This window comes from Ambystoma mexicanum, chromosome 4q, assembly GCF_040938575.1.
Source record: "Ambystoma mexicanum isolate Mex_15411 chromosome 4q, UKY_AmexF1_1, whole genome shotgun sequence".
Taxonomy (NCBI): domain Eukaryota; kingdom Metazoa; phylum Chordata; class Amphibia; order Caudata; family Ambystomatidae; genus Ambystoma; species Ambystoma mexicanum.
In genome coordinates, this window is record NC_090928.1 from 689,389,342 (window position 1) to 689,410,174 (window position 20,833).

The window sequence follows — 20,833 nt, forward strand, 5'->3', positions numbered from 1 at the left end:
CATGAATGTGATTTTCCAACATGGTCCTTGGCATTGAATGTATGAGAAGTACTTTGGAGAATATATATTTGGTTATACTGTATGAGATGATTTTGTTCTGAATTAAAATTTAAGAAAAGTCATTCTGATTTGATTGAAGTTTTAAATATTTAAGCGCAAGTCCACAGGATTATTGATATGTTGGGTTTTCACCACACCTGAATTTTACTACTCTGGGGTTTTTGTGTCAATTGGTTATTGCTACTGCAGAGTTTCACCACTTTGGAATTTTGTTACTGTGAGGTTTCACAATATTTCAATTTTGCTGCTGAAGAGGTTTTCACCACATCTGAAATGTGTTACTGGGGGGCTTCGCCACATCTGAATTGTGCGCCTGTGAGATCACAAGAAACTAACTAACCACTCCCCTTCTCTTTTGCACACTCACACCTCTCACATACTACACACACACCAAGAGGGCTAGTGAAACAACTTACTAAAAACACACACACACCACAGACCCTTCTCTAACCATGCTACAAACACAATACCTGCAGGCAACAAGCAACTCGGACACTAGAAGTCACCCTTCTGGACACAACAAGCCCAGTGCACATAAAAAAGCCCAACTACAAATCTTGCATGCACAGAAACCAGTTTCTCCTGGTTCTAGACGCATCAACAGATGAGCACAACCTCTATTGTATCCCTCCCTCACTCACTAACCAACCAACCTTACCCACTTTTCTTACAGAGCCACGTTGGTCCCTAGCAAATTGCAGCAGTGCATGGTATAAATCAAAATAACATACCGATTTGGCCACATACTTTGGTGTTAATTTGTAGGTGTAGCTTGCCCAGTTGATGCTGTAATGCACAATCCTTCTCGTGCACCTTCCCCTAGTGCATAGTTTGGTTCTTTGGGTGCTTTAGGTGGACCAAGGTCGTGGCGATCCGGTTCTCAACCATCCCTCCTTGCAAGGTCCTTATTTCAGTTACCAGTTCTTAAAATGACTGTAGGTCCTTGGTTCTTGAAATTTTAATTGCTATAAAATCATTTGAGCATATTTGGCACCTTGCCAATTCTGTTGCAGTCTCTTTGCCTTTATGTCTCTCACAGCAACTCCCTTTTCTTGTTCTGTTGGGCCATCTGTAGCAATATTTCACTTTTATTCTGCAAAGGTCAAGGGTTCAACTGACAACAAAGCTTGAGGCTTAAGTCACAATATTAAACAAACAGGAAAGATTAGCATGGCTTGCAAAATCTACTTGCCCACTCATAGTCAAGGAGATATTGTGAAGGTCGAGTACCATGCAAATGGTAGTTCACGTTGCTGGCAAGTACGCAGATATTTGAAACTTTTATTTGACATTTATTGCAAACAACCTTTGTTTGCATTAAATGGCAAATAGGATTCACTGTGCGTGACTGGCCTCTGCGTGGCAGCATTTTGCCAAATATGAAATGGATTTATGGTGACATTCATCATTTAACAGGAAGCACATGTACTTGTTTTTATCACGCCTCCCATGGGGCAAGTGCATTTCGCTTAAGTCAAGAATGTAAATTAAGTAACTCGACCTGCAGGGCTAGTGGGATTTTTAAGAATTTACAAGTCCTGGATTAGGTTAAATTGAGATCCCTTAGTTGGAATTCAATAGACCTGAACAAGTCAAACATTCTGTATAGGATAGTAGTCTTCTGCCCTTTTTTCTCTCCTTTACTCTGCTAGCTTGCTGGTTAAAAAATCAATCTTTTGGAATGCAAGTGCTCCAGCACTTCCTTCTTGACTTTTGTAGAAGTGTCAGAATGTTGCATTTGTTACAAAACCACCACCTCTGGTGCTCTGAGTCGTCTAAATGTGGGCCAGGCATCAGACTCTTTTGGAACTTAGAAAATATAGCTTGGGGCCTGGGGTTGTCAGACCTAACCCCCTTTGTGGTGGTCGCAGACTTTAACACAGTTCTTCCAGGCCATTGGGTTTCAACCACCCTTCCATTATAATGCTTTCTTTTATCTTGGGCACCTCCTTGATCTGTTCCCCTTCTTTATCTGTTGCCCATTCCTTCTATTGGGCACCTTGTGCATCTGTACCACCCTTCCTACTGTCTGATACTCCTTTCGATCCACCTTTCCCAAATGTTCTCTGCCTCTGCCTTCCTGCTTCCTCCCCGATCCCTCTGTCTTCACAAGCTTTTACTGCTCCTCTATCGCCACTGCCTTCTCACTGCTCTTCTCGTCTGCCAGGTACTATCTTGCTCCTCGGACCTTCAAATATTGATTCTCCACACCTTATCATTTGACCCATGGTGCAATATTTCAAGTTGCAAACTAATAACCAGCCATAAAGTCATTCACCACCTCACTTCTGTACATACAGAAAGCACATCATTTCTTCCTCACAAAGAGTCAATTATTACTAGCCAATGGCTAGTGGTGAGTGCAACATTTTCACCCTGATCGGACACATTTTATATTCCAGCGGGTTCTGCTGATGACCTTTTAAATTCTGTAATTAACCTAAGCTGGTGGTTAGCTGCAAGCAAGCACTGGGATTAGAGCATTTGTTGGGGAACTACAAACTCCCTAGATGTTCATTGTTGCTGTGCGTGTCTGTGCGACTCTGTGACTCGAGCCTTTAGTGAAACAGGTCGCAGAGGGTCTCGCTCTTCCTGTTATATTGTGGGGACTACGTTTCTTTGTGCCACGCTGGCCCCATGATGCCCAGTGGTCCGGATTTGTTGAAACGTCAGTGGGCGAGCTGCCACTATGTTTCCTTTGTTCAGACCACTTTGTCAGTTTCATTTTCGCTGGCTCTAGGGGATGCACACTAGCAGTCCCCCAGGCAGGAGAGACCATGGATTTACACTGACTTTCAAATAAGTCTGTCTTCTTTCCATGCAGTCTGTTTGGTTCATGCAACCATTTCTGCAGGAACAGCAGCAATATCTTTCTGCTCACTATAAGGAGCTCACCCCTCAGAATGTGTAATGATTCTTTCCTGAATGAAGCATTGATCTTCCCTACTTCCTTGACCAGTGACTCCCATGGGGTGTACAAATATGTAAGCAAAGTGAGCTAGGGATGGATGGATGGATCCTGAGGTCTCCATCTTATTCCTACCTCTGGGCCTAGTTCATGGAGCAGGAGTTGATCCCGGTCTCTTTGATCTCCCCAGTTCCATCCACTAGCCTGAGAGATGGGACTTCATCACAGTCTACAAACATTGGACAGCTTCGTGCTTTAGCTTTCATGCTAGTGGAGTATCACAAAATGTATAACCTCATCACCTTACTAAATGCTGCTAACCTTCTTGCATGCCCACAGAATCTTCGGCATTGAGATTGGGCTGTGTTGAGCAAAGCTACTGTTTCTTAGTATCTCTTACTTTGCACTCTAAACATTTTTAAAACTTTGTCAGCCAATGGAATTCATAGTTTCCTTTCGTTACAGGCAAATCAAGTGAAAAGGCCCTCAACCTGACTTTTCCGCCATGCTTACTTGTGGCAAATTGACATAGGCCCTGCAGGAGTGAAATGATGAGTAGAGGCTAAAACACCTACTCAGCCCTCACGGTTCTACAAACCAAGAGCCAACAAAATCCTAAATGTAAAACAGACACAGTTAAGAGAGATGCCCCCTTCTCCTTTTGTGGTGACGCGGGTTGAGGGAAGACTCTGCTCCCATAAAGAAATGTCCAATCAAGGTCTGTAAAAATATATATACTTTAATTAACACCATATGCAATAATAACTAAATAGAAAACACTACAAAAATCCACCCCTTTAAAAAGAACACTGAATATACAAGATATCAAGATGCAGCACTCTGTGTAATGAGACTGTGGGGGAAGAAAGGCACTAAAAACCACCATTTTCAAAAGAATATGTTCTGGAGTTGCAAAAGGGTATTCACTTGACCTAGCAAGTCTCTGGGACCCAGAAGGGACCAGTAGGGCAGTTATCGGTCAATAATACCTTTGCAGTGTCTTGTCGGTTCAACAAAGGCGAACCGGACATCTTGGTGCTGTCCGACAGTTTGAAATCTGGCGGTCGCTGTAATCTTGCGTAAGCGGATGCCAAAGTGGGGTCAAACTGAAGAAAGTTGAGGTTTGAAACATTACTCAAGCAATGCGGATCATGGAGGTCATCCGTTTGGGTTCGGCGATCGAGGTTTGATGGTGGACGTGCTGATGATTGGATGTGCAGGCAAGTCAGTTTGATGTGGTAGCTCGAAGGATGCAGTTGGCCAGGAACACCAGGGTCTGTTTGATTGAAGATTTGTGCAGTGATGAAACTAGAGGTTTGAGCAGCACAGATGCAGCAGTACTTATTTGTTCGAGCTGAGGCAAAAACTTGCGTTTAGATGGCGTGGTGCTGCAGCGAACGGGTGTGAACATGTGGCACAGCAGTTCAAAGATCAGTGAGTGCGAAAGGCAGCTCTGGAGGGTGCTGGTGGTTCAAGCTGTGGCGAACGTGATTGAATCATGGCTTACAGCGGTTCAACAGCGAAGTAGTTTGAATCCTGCCTGTCCTGACTCTCGTGAGCTGTAAGACCCACTCCAGGGTGTTGGGGATAAGAGGAGTCCTTTTCTCTGGCTCTCAAACACTGGAGAGGTTGGCACACACCCTCAGCGGTCCTTCAGGATGGTGAGGTCCTGGACAGCAGTGTGGCTGGCAGAGTTGCAGGTCTTGTTCCAGTAGCAGTCCACCACCAAATGTCCCTGTGGATGGTTTTGGGGACAGAGCTTGCTTCTGCCTTGGTACGCCCGCCTTCAACTGACAACTGGAGGACTTTGGGAAGGACTGCTCCCCCAACAGGGTGCAATTAAATCGTCTTGAAGGTTTGAAGTCCAGAGATGATTCAAAGAAGTGGTGAAATTCCCTTTCTTTTAAAGGCAAACCTCTATACGTGATTGGACAAAAGCAAGCCTGTTTTAAGGGTCCAGTCCCTGCCCTTGGGACAAGTGGGCTTTGCCAGGTGACATCACGCCCACGGTGCTTTGTGCTAGAGGAGGTGAAGGGGACAGCAAGGAAAAATGGAGGCAGAGAGAGAACCCAGATGTCCAAACCTTCCTCCAGCTGTAAAGAGCTCCCTCTGTCTACACTAACTCTGCCCCCTTTTGTTCTCAATAGAAGGAAAGGCCTTTTGGTATGTAGCACCCTAGTGTGCAGCTTCATTTATGAATGGGTGTGCCCTTTGATTCCTCTTCACAGGACAGCTTCCTGTGGAGTGTGAGGAACTCATGGTGACGACAAGTACGACTGACACACAATTGATCACAGTTGAAGGGTGTTTATTGAGCAATGAATACTGTGTGCAGGTTGGACAAATGCCTAATCTAAACCTAAATCTAAGATGGGAGCAAACGCTGACCACCCAATGAAAAATAAGGCAGTCCTAGTGGCGTTGTGTCAACATTTAAAAAGGCCTATACTAAGAAAACTATTGCCAAAATATCACATTTAATACAAAAAGGGGTGGGATAGTTCTCAATAAAAGAAGAAGTGTTCTTAGATAATATGTCCGGATGCGGTAGCCTGGGTCTCCCTTCCCCACGTTTTGGACACTGGGCAAGATGGGAGCTTCGAGCACAGCACAGTACAGTCTCAAGTTTTTCCAGCACGAGACGACAGTTCCAATGGCAGTTCTTGGGACAGTCGATGGCCAAGTCTTGTTTCCTGTGATAGTCTCTTGCCTTTGGGGCCTGATGCGTTCAAATAACAAAAACAAGAGTTTGTTTCCAAAGTTCACTGGGTGACGTGGTCTCCCTGGGTCCCCCTCTTCTGGGCATTGGCCCTACTCAATTATCACAGTTTTGCATAGGGTGGTGGTTTCACCCCTGGGTCCCCCTCTTCTGGCCGCAGACCCTTCTTGTATTGTAGTCCAAAATATACCACAGTTCCTTTATCAAACAAATTTGGGTGACAGCTTCACCCCTAGATCTCACTCGGTCGGGCTCGGACCCCTCTTGCCTTTTTATATTCTTGGGTGGTGGCTTCACCCCTGGATCTCCCTTGGTCGTGCTCGGACCCCTCTTGACTTTTAGCAGGATTGAATTCCGTGGGTTTCTCATTACTCTCAATGTGGGATTCACTTCCCTTTCTTTCACAGCGCTTGTAGATCAGTTTTTCGATTGTATCAGGATTTTGCTTGACCCTCTGTGTGACCACTTTCACCTATTTCGCTTGCCTTCTGGTACTTGTAGTTTCTCTCATATGGGGCTCGACCAGAGTATCTCGAGTTGGCACCCACGTGGTGCCACTTTCCCTATGCAGCTGGTCTCCCCTTCACACTTTTAACAGTTCATTCAAGGTGCATCAGCTTTGGTTCCAAGACTTGCGATTCTTACTCCTCATAGCACGTTTCTTATTGATTCTCCCCTCGACTCATCGGCCGCATCGAACCGTTTGGTTTTTGGCTTCTCTGGAGTAAAGGCCGGTACCATGGGTGCAGGAGCTTCCCTTGCTCCTGCTTTTCGGCATAGGCTTGCCCTGTGTACTGTTGACAACTGCTGTAGGACACTTGTGCTATTGTACAGTCTTGGGCTCTGCTCCCATGAAGGGTCCACAGGCCTGGCACGAAAAGGGCAAGGTCACTACTCTCCTCGCCATCCTCTCGATTCCTGCCACCTTTCTCCTTCTTGTGAACTGCCACGTGGTAGCCGTCTCGTCGTGCTGTCTGCTGTACTCGCATTGCTCTTGCTGTGCTCTCTGGCTCCACCTTTTATCCCTGTGGGAAAAAGGAAGGGCCGTCGGGTGTGCGTGAGTCTGATCAATTGCCTGACTGCCTGATGCCAGGGTTGGGACATGCCGGGTACATCGGTTTAACATTACAAGTCCCTCGTGCAAAGGTTTTGTGTCGGAAAGAAGGAAAGTTAATGAATTAGAATATCTTACCGGATATGATGGGGAAGGTTTGTGAAATGGATGAGCATGACCGGGATGAAGAACAGAACATAGGGGATCGTGGAATCGTGGTAGATTAGGTGTTCGGAAGATGACAATCAGGGGGACAGGATTGGTAGGGTTTGTGGGGCAACGGGAATGACCGGGATTATTAGTATGAGTGAACAGGGGGCATTGTGGGAATGGTAGTGTTTTGTCTGAACAAAAGGGGAGTGTGGGAAATAGTGACCAGAGGGGCGTGGAAAAGAATGACTGGGTGTATGCGGTACGGCACGGGACTTCAAGGGTTTTGGAAGAGACGGTGTCTGAATGGGACAGGGTTTGATATCCCAGGGAACAGGTTAAATACAGAGGGGTCGGTGGATTTGGGTAAGAGAGATTCAATGGGAAGAAGGGGGGCATATGTGGCACAGCCCATAAAGGTCTCTGGGATCTCACTCTCATCTTCTCCCCTGGTAACATAAAGTGTCTCACCTGGGGCATTCTCTGAGCATAACCCTGGGTACCCCTATCCCGGTGATCCTCCCTCGCTCGTCCGCCCCCAGGGTTGGGATCTGAGAACACCAGCCCTCCTCTGGCCACCTTAATAAGGGTATCCTGAGGTCTACTTGGGACAACATCCTCAGGGTTCTCACAAGAGTCTGTCGCTCTGGGGAGGGTGTTATTTGCCCTCATAAAAGTACAGAGAGGCAACCCCCAAGACTAAAGCCTTGCTATCAGCAGCAAGTACAGTCTGTCTGGGAGAATACACATAAACTGTCCACAGCTGAACTGGGCTTGCAGGGCCAACGTGTGATATCAGATTGGTGCGGCTTGGATAACTATGAGGGATGCGAGCCACCATCCTTAAATTCAGGTATGGTTTATATTTACATTTTAGTGTGCCACAAGGACATTATTCTCATAGTTTTTGGAACATGGGTGCATATCTTAAATGCAGCCCCTGTGCTGCAGAGACTTGGATGTCACTGCAACTGTCAACAGGGCACCTTTGATCGCTGAACCTGCTCTGTGCCATTAGAGAGCAGGCGCTGCAGATTGGAATACTGATCCAGCAATGTTCTAGTGTACACTATGCTTTTGGCATGCAGCTTTGGTAAAGGAGTACATGTTGAGCAGGTTACCCTTTCTGAGATGGAATTGCTGGCATCGCTTTATTAATTGAATACAAATCAAAAAAGCCAGGGCTTCTTCACCCTTGCCAGATGGCAATTCCTCACAGTGGTTGATAACTTTTCTTCATTGCCAATTTGAAGGCATCTGCTACAGTGGTTACTGCAAGGCCCTTATATGCAAATATCAGGGTTCCTGTTTCTGCCAACAAATTTGCAGATTGGAGGTGGACATTATTTTCTGGCTAGCCCCCTTTGTTTCTTTGGCAGGTTAGGCGTTAGCAAAGTCATTAACCCTGTTAGTCATAATTTGCTATGTTCCAGTGGAAATGTCCTAAATCCAGACAACCATAGAAGCACTGGTTATTTCTGCAATAGGTTCAAGGATGTCTAGCAATTCTGAGGTCCATTTCTACAGAAATACCTTTCCCTCCTAAAACATTTGACAGGTTGTATCCCTTCTAGTTTGACGCAGCAAGTGTATTCACAAATCCATTATAGTATAGTCACAAGGACGGTGGCCACAGAAGGTGTATTATTTTAAACCAAACACTTTAATATTTGTATTAAGTAGGGTGTGAGGATGTATTGATTCGCCAATTAAACCTCTTATCACCACGAGGCAATTCCAAATTCCCACATACATTTAAGTCACTAACACGACTTGAACGTTTCGGGCTTTTCAAAATTCCATTGTGTAATGGGTTTATCGCAGACCATTCAAAAGCGTTCCTCCAAAATGCTTCACTTTCCTTTATCACCATTTGATAAGTAGGAACTTTGTCTTCATCTTCCCACATATATTACTCCTTTTTTCTCCATTTGATAATTGGACGTTTCACTCCCAATAGATTGTTTCTTAGCTTTGACTCTATGTATGTAGACTCATGCGCTTTAGGAGCTTTCTCATTCCTTTTCAGTTTATACCATTTCTCGACATTGCTGCACCGTTTTTCTCATGACCTAGTCTATAAACCTATCTTTACAAATGCTTTTTTTAATGTTTTAAGACCTTTTTCTCCAACTTTGCTTCTCAATGAATGAGCAGGTCTGGAGTCGCCTCTCTGGTTCACAGCAAATTGTTCTCCTTTTCTCGCATTCCCTTTGTGCAGTACCTTGGTGACTGTTTCTCTACCTCATTGGTGTATGACCTAAGCCCCACCCGTCATGGCTCCTTTCTTCTTTATTTGCGGAGTTCTTTGAGTCATGCTGCAGCATGCAGGACACATCTCAGGGGAACCAGGTAGTTGCTGGATGGCCTTCCAAAAGGGCACTGCCACGTTCAGGTAGGAGAGGACCAAAGCTTGGACAGCAGATCTGAAGTTGTTCAGCTAGCTGCTTTAACCAACTGTATTGCAGACATAGACTTCCTCAGGTCTCCACCTTTGGTCATTGATAGCCTTCCTGTTCGTGGCCCTCAAACTAACTCCTTCAGTATTAGTGCCTCAGTCCTCTTCACGTAATGGTGGAAAGTGAAAAAAGGCTCATCATGCATTCTATCTAGCTCGATGTAGGGCACTGTGACACCCCCTATTAACAATTGTGTGCAAGAAAAAGCACTGCAAGAAGCACAAATATGGGTACGTGCCCATATATAGATGGGCGTGTGCCATGAGACTTGAAACCTTCATTGCTCAATCCATTGAAGATCCGCTGCCACAAAATTACACCTAATCTTTTTCAAAACAAATTGTGTCAAGTATAATATCTGAATGGCCCTAATCCTTTGCTCAATTTCTAGGACGATTACGTTTAGTATTTATATATTGTGGTAAACCGGTGCAGCAATCACAATCTCAACCCCTGCAGTCTCCCCAGTATGAAGAGCCCCTTCATTTCCTGCCGAGATATGATTCAGGAGCATGTTTGTGCGCTGTACCTGAATATGTAACAGGAGAAAGCTTGTAGTATCTATGGTGGGTATACCACATGAAGCCCCGAAACTGGACATCTGAAAAAATGTACTTTGGTGCGTTTGGCCACCTTAATTTAAAGCTGGGAATTTCATTAGGTTAAAGAATTATGTAATTCCATTCATAAGAGGAATTCATTTCAGCTGTCCTAAATTGAAGATTAATTTGAATGCCACAAACACCGTAAGACTATCCTTTATTTTCCAGCACTGCAAGAGAGTGTTGAAATCACAAGCCAATCTATATGCAAACACGTCTCAATGGCCGAAATTTCACATCTCTCTGCCCCTAAGACCTCATTGAATATCACAAATCCATACAATGCCCGGTGCTCTCAAATTTATGACTGACTACAGAATCCCAAGGGACTTAGGAAACTGTGATAATCTGGGCAGTGCAGGAACACTTGAAAGTCTGTAGTAACAAATGCGTCGGAAAAAGTAAACTTTCACATTTGGAGCTGCAACATGCAGTGTTAAAAGGACAGGAAAACATTGCATGCAAATCTGACTATAGAGAAATCCTATTGTGCAGTTTTGTGACAAAGCGTTCACAAGCGCATTTGCGCCTGTGAATCACTCCACACAATAGGACATTATTCATGCGGATCTTCCTCGACTGCCTCAAGGTATTTGCCAGCCTCGTTATCATCAGCTGTGAGTGCTATGCATAAGGAAAGATTTTAGGCTGGGCGATCTGCAGTGGTTATGGCTTCTGGTAGGCTCCTCTAGGGAAGACCTGCTGTTCGGTAGTTACCCCACAAGCTGGTATGCCAAGATGATGCAACTCATCTCGAGGTGTCCGTTATGCCTTACTTCTTGTTCTGTCCACGATGGAGGCTCTGCGGTCGTTTACCAGGACGCACTGGCTTCCTGCTCCCTCTGCTTCAGTATTGGCATTGCGCAGCATAACATCCAATCCCAAGATGGTAGCCGCCACGTTGCTTTCTGCCCTTCAAAAGATAGCTGATGTCCGTTTCCAGGTCATGTTTGGTATTGAAGTGGCGGCTCTGTATAAAAGGACCTGAGTTAGCTCCTTGCACCTTAATTTCCAATTCTATTTGGTGCCTTTTTCCTGGCTCTTCCCTTTTTCTGTCCAACTTCCTTGTTCCTGGAAAGAATTTCTGTCTCCTACCGCCTTGTTAAGCCTGTCTGGTGTTCTCTCTCCTCCCGCCTCCTTTGTTTGACACGTAGTTTCGTGGTCCTTCCTTCCTTTTTGGTGGACATTCTTGTTGCTATTGAGTGTGGCAGCATCCTGTACCCAGCCTACACGCCACCTGACTGTTTCCATCACGATTTCTATCGATCTTGTCAAGAGAAGTGGAGGGTTGGTTTTCATCTTTTTGCATTTTTAGGGGTAGAATCTTTAGGGGTCACCTTGATGGTTCTTTTGAGGGGGTCAGTTAATATCCTCTACACTCCCTTTCCCTGGCCAGGCATCAAAGGACTTCGTAATAGTGGTGTGTGGGTGGGGGGGAGTCAGTCACCACCAAGAAGGCCATTGTTCACACTATACGCAGGCCAAGATGGGTTAAATGGGAATGAGATGAGAAGGAGTAGCAATAAATAGTTTGGCAGTCCGTTGTCATTCATTATGACCCTCTCCCAGTCTTGCCCATATTGAGCTCCTCACCGTATCAAAAACAGAAGTCCTTTTCCTCAATTTGGGCAAAACATGATGTAACTGGTAGCAGGAACCCCCCTGCGGCTGCCAAACACCCCTGTGGTAGCTTAACAGTTCTGTGCCCTTAACCTGCGGGGTGTTGCAGATCCACTTGAGGGGGGGGGTGGAGGTGTGGGGAGGGCATGGCCGCCAGGCGCACTGAGCCAACCAGAGATTGGACGCAGCCGATAGTCTCCCTGCGGGACCATAACCACCCCCACATCCTTAACCCGCAGGCTTCAGAGAGATCATCTTGCTCCTCTTTTCCCAACCCGGTCTCTTTTTTTTCTTTCATTTGACTGTAAATACCCAGCAAACCCCACCCATGTAGCATCCTTTTTAATGCAATATTTTGGATTGGGCAGAACCTGTGATGGGTTCCCTTCACTTTCTCACTGACACTAGCCCTTCCCCGTTTGCTTTCTGAGCGAATTGACTATTCATCTGGAATATTCTTTTTTCGAATGATTCACTACCATGGGCATGTGCCTTGATTGAGAATTCTAGATTCAGAATTGTAAGAATATTATGAATCCAGATATATAAATTACGTTTATGTCCCTTCATACATAATGGAGTTATTAAAATATACAACTTATTACATTTTATATGCATATGATCTGTTTTCTGCTGAATTCTGATCTATATCTAGTGTCCTAATTGGACAAAAGTTTCAGAAGTTATAACTGATGCGCTCAAACGCATCTTTTGTGCTGAATGCCGTACTGTACAATTTTAGTTTGAATTGATTTAGTCGCCCACTTGCAATATCAATAGACCATATGCTGTCTTGAACAAAAAAACATTTTAATGGCCTATTTTCCATTAGCCCAGCCTCAATGTATTCCAAGGTCGGGGGTTAGGTGCCCATGCAGGGTTATTCTATTTGGGAATGCACCTATGGATCCTTGGGACACAAACTGTTGATTTTCAGATTAATTTAAAAATGGAAGACAATGCTTTTAGTATTTTGGAAGCAATCTACTCGCATTATGGTGTATTTGCAGTTTAGAAACGAGGATTTTGTCTTGAGTATGCACAGCTGCTCTGTAAATATGATTCTATTGATTTGAGTGGTATGCTAATGGTGCCTGGACATTCTGACTTTACACAAAGGGCTTGGCTCAATGGTTGTTTCTGCATGAAATGTACAATTTGGGTCATTTTACGTTTACAGCTAAAAAATATAGCAGGAGCGCTAGTTTCTGTTCAATGTAACTTAACATTTGAGATGTACACTGTTTTTACTTGTAATACCAACAGAAGTGTTGCAATCCATAAAACACATTCTAACTTTGTTCCATTCGTTTCCTTCTGTAACACTAAAATGCAAGTTGTAGTTTCCTTTTCACACGTCAGCAAACATTCAGGGGTACAATGAAGTCCTTTTTCATTTCAGTAAAGCCTACAAAATAGCCGATTTTTCGGAGAAGAATTACTGGTGAATTTTGTTTTTACTTTGTTTAGCATTCATTACTTGATAATTCGGTGTGAATGTAATACTAGAAAGCATTACATTCAATCAAATAATAGTTTACACTGTTTTGTAGATAATATTCCTTGTAGGTTTACAGCACTTACACAGATTAAACCATTGCTCTTGTATCAATGAAATAATTAAGTTAAAAAACAAAGCGTCAAATACTAAATTGAGCCTTCCCCATTTGTGTACAATCAATTCCAATTCTCTGAATCTTACCATTCCACCAGGTTTTACTCTGTTTGCACAATTTTCCAAGGTGTCTATTCTGCAACCATGTCAACTGAACTTGTTTTAATTTTGAGTATTTTAACGTATCTTGATGTTCTCCTCTCATTGACAGTCATTTTATTGCTTTTGTCTGTGATGTCACTTATTGACGTGGAGTGCAGCTTTAAGAATGTAATATCCTGCACATATATTTTTGGAGACAACATCCAAATGACAAGGAGCACACAGTTATTCTGTAATGATCTGTACAGGCTTAAGGAACTAAAGGGTTCAAGGGAGAAACTCAACCATGACACTAGGTTGCAAACAATCAAGACAGCAATACAGTGTTCACAGATTGTGGAGCACTCGCGTCCCCTGCACACCTGTTATGCTGTAGAACAGTCAAATATTAAGAAAAAGTATAATAGATTATAGCTAGAAATCTTCAAGAAACAATATTCTCCAGAATCCGTTATTTATAGTTGTCAAAGGAAATTTGTTTCATAAGCAAGATTTTCATAGTGATATAGTATCAGCAAGGTGAAATCATCAGCTCTGCTCGTGTCAGGAAAAAAATCCCTCCCTCAGGAGTAATTAGTCGAGCTTTTGTTCTTGTGTGCATATCCTTACATAAATCTACAGAACTTTAAAAGAGCAAGATCTACTTTAGTGGGGTATATTCACATAATTACAAAAGATGAAAATAAGTCAAGTGCAATCATTCTGTCATGGTGTATCTCATTATCATTCACTGGTGTGTGTCAAGGTATGACAGTCCAGCCTGTTCACCTGTTTTTCAGAATAGATGGCAAAATCCTGAGAGGCAGTATTCAGTCTATAAAGTCAAAGCATGGTTCAAATGAGCCAAGTCCCTTGTGAGTATACTGCAGACTAGATTAAAAGAGAGAACGTCAGAATAATCTTACCTCCACAGAGAGGTGTAGAGAATAATCTCTGTTATGTAGTTGACAACCTCTAGTTTATTTTGTTAGAAATGATCCCTGCCCGATGAAGTGCGGTGAGAAAATAGATTACAGGAACCTGTATGGATTAGGGAGGCCACTATTGAAAAAGTTGCTAAAACACGGTTTTCAAGGAGGTATATAAGAAGGTATTGGGATACAAGAGCCCCAGAGCATACCTGGTTTTCCGCCTTCTTTTAAAACCAAGGGTGTGGTGTTCTTCAAAAGCCTATGAGTCTCTGTTCAGTGGAGAATGGCCCCTACTTGATTAGTGAGGAAATGGGCCACTGGAACCTGCGGGAATTCAAATGGCAACTGTTGTAAAAGTCGTAATTGTATAGTGTTTCAAAAAGGTACCAAGCTTCTAGGTGCTGAAGGAGTGATGTAGTACTGACTCACCTAGTAAGCTGTCCCCATTCTTGCCATGTCGGAATCGCGGAGGCAAATCCAAAATCGTATATATATATATATATATATATATCGTCCATTAGGTGGCGCAACATGATGGCATAATTTACTTACTTAAAAAATGATATCATATGGCATTTACAACATGCCTATACACAAGTGTTTAAAGGCGTGACGCGGCAAGGGCGGGGGAACAGAGGGAAGACCGACAGCAATCCTACTAGGCCAATTGTCATTCAGATCGTGAAATTGCAGGGGAAGAGGAAAAGTGCAGAGTGGGGGGGGGGGTGGGGACAGTGCAGAACATGGGGTAATAGAATAAATAAAACAATAAGAGAAGTAGGGCCAGCTGGTGGCAAGTGCAAGGGTAAGTGCAGACATCAGGTGTCAAGAGCTGGTGGGGGACTGTAGGGGTACAGAAAAACAGTCCCCAAGTGCAGGGGTTGCCAGGGAGGCAGTGCAGCTGTGTAACTGGTGGGGGAAGGGACCTGGACCCGAGATGAGAGGGTGGCCAGGTAACCAGTACAGTTTCAGCCAGGAATTCAGCAGGGGAGGAGGAGGGAAAGCATAAGCAAAGAGGAAGGTTTTGAGGTGCTTCCGGAACCGAAGATGGTTCTCCTCAAGTTGCAGGGAGGCTGTTCGAGAGGGAGGCCCTAGCCGAAGAAAGAGATCTACCACCAACTCGTTGCTTGGAGAAGCGACCGACCCTGAGGGAGTTGGAGGCGCATGAGCGAAGAGCTTGAGTAGGAAGATATTTAGGAAGAGGGAGTTTAAGGTATTGAGGCCCCAGGCCCCAGAAGGCCTTGTGGACAATGCAGAGGGTTTTGAACGTAACCCTCGCAGCCACTGGGAGCCAGTGCAGAGATTTCAGTCCTGGAGAGAAAAATGAAATGTTGTCCCCCACCTCTCCCACCCTTATTGGCTTTGCCCTTGCACTATCAGAAATGTCCTTAGGCCTAGTACGGCAGTCCTTGTTTGTTCCTCTCCCCCACCCCTCCTTTCCCTCGCTTATTGTCAATGCCCTTGCACTATCAGAAATGTCATCAGGCTTAGTTTGGTATTCACTGTTTGTTCCTCCCCTCCTCACCCCCCTTTTCAGAAATGTTATCAGGCCTAGTACCATAGTTTGTTGCCCATTCTTAAATGTCTCAAGGCCTTATAAGAATGTTATTGTATTTTCCCTTGCTCCCTCATGTGTATGAGCGCTATACAAATAAACTATCATATCATGTGTAACAATGCCAGGGCTGTAAAAGGTGATGTGAGTGGCAGTAGTCCTCTACCCTGTTAAAATGTTACGCTGTCATGCATTTACTGTCAAAAGGATTGGCATGTTATATGCAGAAAGATGCGAGCACTGCAAAGATTGTATTAACAATAATGTGAGTGGCAATACTCATCTCCTCTCGCCTCTTATATTTAAAATGATACATAGTTATTAGAGAGCACGTGTTGGCACATATTGCATTCTAGTTTGCTTGTGAGGCATCGAACCGCGGTGATCCGAAGCAAAGTGTATCCAAATGCAGGAGTTGCATTGATCACATTGACTGTAATGCGAGTGCCAATAATAATCTCGCTTAATGTATTTGGTATGCAGCACTATCATTGGAGAGTACGTGTCTGCAACATTATTGAAAAGCTAGGAATGCTTCGGATCACGGTGATATTGAGTCAAATGGCACTGATTTAATCACCTGATATGCGTTAGAACATATGCACTCCGGGTCAATATTGGGGAGCCACAAAAGCAAGTGCCATCCTGACTCATCCAGAGAGTGACCCCAAATCTGTCTCCTTAGTAGATCTAACGATGGAATCATCTCCCGCCAGAGAGGCCCATGATGGATAGGTGTACATGTTTCAATAGTGGTTAAATACCTGATGGGATAGATTGCGAAGTATACACGAGAGTTAAACACGTGAAGAAGGAAAATGTAGTCGACTTGTAGACTTTCAGGCAGGAGGCTATACTCGCATTCTGCTGACAACTCTATTTGACGGTTCTGCAGCAGAATGGGTGTGCAGGGGACACGAGTGTTCCACAGTCTCTGGACACTTTGTCTTAATAGAGGAGGCCATTACCAAATGGCACGTGGACGTATGGGATTTACTGTTTGTGAAGATTCGTTTTTAGTAAATAAACCAATTGAGCTATACCCACCAGGATGTTTTTTTCTTACACAGAAAACCGTTAGTCGATATTTCAATCCCTGCTATGCAACTGCCCAGTTGAAACCAACTTTCATCAGCAAGGTAAGACATTGCTTTTTGTTTGGTAGCCACACTAGTTTGCTAAATGAAATGTCCAGAGCAGTTATCATAAAGCATGTTCTCCACACATGACACGTTTGTAGAGCAAGAACAGCGATGCACCTAGTAGAGAAATGTTCAAATACTGTAATCAATGGCAGCTGATGTCTGTTATTTTATTTACTCTGCCACATTGTCAGTATTGCTAGTGAAAATGTTTGGAATTCCTTTTTTTTAATTGGTCGTCCTAGCCCATTGACAATCTAGTTGGCTGTAGACAGTGATTCCATCTCTTGAGTGAACCAAGTGCAGCGGTAAAACGTGCTGTTTTGTAGGCATTGATGTCGCTTAATGACGCATTGAGGGAACTTTGTTTAGACCATATTCATCGTAAGGTATTTATGGTACAGTGCAGTTGTTGTAACAGAAACTCGGTGTTGGAACAACATTGAATTGTGTGAAAATGATGCCTACGTTTTCATACCATGGTGACTGGGAAAAGTACCTCTTTCCACAGATCCGGCACAGAGGTAACCTTTTCATTGATGAGTCCATGTCCCAATGCATTCGTTTTCATTATGTGTGCCATTCTACTCATGAAAATACGGACACGTGCAACAGTAAACACGCGGGCTAAGTGCCACTCCTGCCTGCAAACCTTGGAATGGTTTAGTTACACAACGTGAACATAACCACGTTTTTTAACGCAGCCGTAGTTGGAATATGCAGGTCGAAAAAGAAAGGTGCGGCAGCGACATCTGCGGGTTACCACGAGTGAGCACTTAAGAGAAGGAGCCTTAAAGGAGGGGGGGCGATGCTTTCACCTATCATGCTCTGGAATCAAGGCCACACATTCAGGGATAGATCTGTGATGCAAATGGCAATTGAGAGGATGAAGTGTCCAACAGTGTGGAGACCCCACAGACGGATCTAAGACAGTCATTGTTCCAATGCCATCCGTTTCCATCCTGGTACGATCTTGCTGATTGTACTTGTACACGTGGGTCAAAATCCTGTTCTTGACCCAGCATACTGTGGCATAGAGTTGATGTCCTGGCTGTTAGTCTTAGCAGGGCATGCTGCTGACGTGAGTTATGGTTGCTTAGCTTACCATAACTGGCAAATTGTTTTTGTTTTTCGATTTTACTTGTAACCATAACAGCCCTTTAACAATGTTTTCTTCAGTGAATTTCATAGTTTTTTTAGTGAAAATGATTCATGATCTTACATCACAGCATACAAGTGATTAATAATCACTCTTAACATATATGAAAGAACTATAAACCTTTAATAAACATATTTTTTGCAGTGCATATTGATGTGTGTCGTTATCAGCAGCGCATGACAGTCATGTTTGACTAGGGCATGAGGCTCGACCATTACCGCAGCCTCACCAAACCAACCCCGTTACCTACTGCAGGGCGCAAAATTTCCACTTGCAAATGTGAGTGAAAATTGGACTCGGGTGAGCTCGCCCAGCAGGGACCTATAGTCACCTTTACGTTTAGGCGCATCAAAAATGGCCCAGCATTGCCATCTAGTGGAAGAAGTTTGAATGCAGTGTTCATGTAACCGACTAAATGTATCCTATTGACTTTTCTGTATAAGGCTTATTGTGTAAAACACTATAAAATATTCTCGAGTTGTCTGTGCACTAGGGCTACACTATTAAGACTGCCAATTGGTTATTCAATTCTGCATAGCTGTATGGAAAAGAACAAAAAAAACTTGTCTCTACCTTTGCTACCTGGTTTCCTTTTGAGTTATTAGGTGATGAGCTGTGGGGTTCCACAGGATCGATATTTTATTCAATTAATTAGTTTTATCTCCAGCCTGGTGAGGACTGGGTTATGGTGGATTCCTACAAGTCTTTCAGCAGCCATTTTTTCTTATAGGAACAAAGAGGGCTATTTTTCTAATTGTCAAGCCCATTTGTGATAAGGCCCTTTAACATTTTTTGCACCTCTGTACGCCATGTAGGAATCCTCATTCCTCTTTTGATTTCAATGTTGTCCTATTCGTTTTTGCTCATCAGCCTTTCAAACTGGAGGTTTTGGTCGATTTTTAAATTAGTTTCATGGAAGGCAGCGTTTTGGTGATGGTTTCTTTGGGAATTGGCAAAATCCATTTATGGAAGCTGAACCGATTTACTGTGTTTAATAAATACAAGATGGTGATAATGGTGAACCCTGCATTCCTTAAGTTCTGGCTGATTTTCACATGAATCAAGAGGTTTGCCTGATTGCTTTTTTTCTGAACCCGGTGTCTTAGGCAGTGAAGGCTTTGCCTAATCTACGTGTTGTAGAGCCCTTGAATTCTACTCGGAACGAATTGAAGACATTTGTCCTTTGAATTTGCTTTTGGTACCTCTGGTGAAGTTCACTGGAAAGTCAATCAGCAAAGGCTGCTAGGGTAAGTGATCTATAGTGCCATGCAGAAGTGCTACATGCTTCAGAATTTGGCAGTTCCGAAGGACACCCATGCACATGTGGTCTGGGCTTAAATTTCTGCTGTGGCTTTCCAGAGATCTGTTGAACTGAACTTGGTGTGCAAAAGAGATACGTAGGTTATCCTATTGGCATTCAGCAGGCTCTGTTAATCGAACACTGTGCACGAGCATATACCCAGTTCGGTCAAGCAGTTCTCAAGCGTCATTTTTAATACAGTAAATGTAGGTCAATTTTCCCATTATTTTTTTTTTCTGGTTCCTCTACAATCTCCCATGAGGATCGAGGAAAGGGGAAGGTACATAAGAGCGTTACCAAATTGCTCTTCATACTAACTCTTGTACTCGTAGAGTCCTTTCTATCATACTCCCAACATTCCCTGCTAAACTTAACTCTCAGTTATGAAAATGTCAGGTGGACGGGTTTGGCTAAGAATGCCCCTGTGCATGCATGCCAACCTTTACGTTTTCAAATGATTTGCTGCGCACAGCTGCTCTGGTCCCCTCTGTTGGACTGTCATCCCATGGTTGTGGTTGGAAAGGAGCTAGTAGTACAGTATTCACTATGGTGAGTAACTTAGTTATAATTCTTGTTTCTCCATCATTGGGTCTGGCATGGATTCACATGCTCATGAACATTCCCAGTCGTCAGGCTGGTACTTCTCGGTAAAAGAAAAAACGGTCTTCTAGTTCTAGGGACTATTTGTGTGCTAATCGGGCGCGTGAGCCCCGGCACGTGACCAGCAAGCTTGTCCGCGCCAGATGTGTGACGCCGTTAAGACCCAGAAACGTTCATAACTACTCACTGACTCTGCTGTACCGCGTTTTTAATATGGGACCCACCTTGACTTTTTTCTCGCGGCTCAGAAATTAAAACGCGACAAAATAGTACAAAAGTACCTTACCAAGAGGTTCTATGAAACCTCTGTGCGCCCACAAGCAGAATCTAGCCCGCAGGGAACAGATGCCATAAACTAAGACCACCTGCCCATGGTGTCCAGCCCAATCACTAGCGATCCGGCTACCGGCCTAGGCCGTTTAATCAACACATGTATAGCTGAATGCCTTATAGGGATGACCCATCAAATATATGACGACAGTCTGCCCTCCCACGGATAGAGTAAACTTCACAGAAGCTAACATTAGAGACACCAGTAGTGTAGAACTAAATGACCAAAAACCTGCCCCACACAAGGTAGAACCGATTAACTCTGCTGTGATTAAAATGTCTTTACTAAATACTAGATTGCTTAGCAAACATGCCATGGATATACGTGAACATATGCAGGAAGAGAATGTGGATATAATGTAACAGAGTCTTGGCTCAATGACTCCTGTTGTCCCAAGAAATACCTGGCCACTCCCCCAGGTTATAATTTCTATGGGAAAAACCGTGCCCATGGTATCGGTGGAGGTGTGGCTTTTCTGATCATATCTGGCCTACATGTTTTTGAATGTCCCATTGAATGTGGGAATTGCGAAATTATTCGTCTAAA

The 20,833-nt window shown here is 43.9% G+C and overlaps 1 protein-coding gene across 2 annotated transcripts in view; it reads left to right on the forward strand.

Moving 5' to 3' along the window:
- The window catches only part of CRLS1 (cardiolipin synthase 1), a 293,521-nt gene that overhangs the window by 256,276 nt on the left and 16,412 nt on the right, over window positions 1–20,833 (forward strand). The window contains exon 5 of one of the 2 annotated variants that reach the window (XM_069608273.1): window positions 16,826–16,894. The exons of the other annotated variant lie outside the window; for it this stretch is intronic. Within the exon in view, the coding sequence (XP_069464374.1) occupies window positions 16,826–16,894 (69 nt within the window). The remainder of the gene's footprint in view (window positions 1–16,825; window positions 16,895–20,833) is intronic. 2 annotated transcript variants of the gene reach the window in all.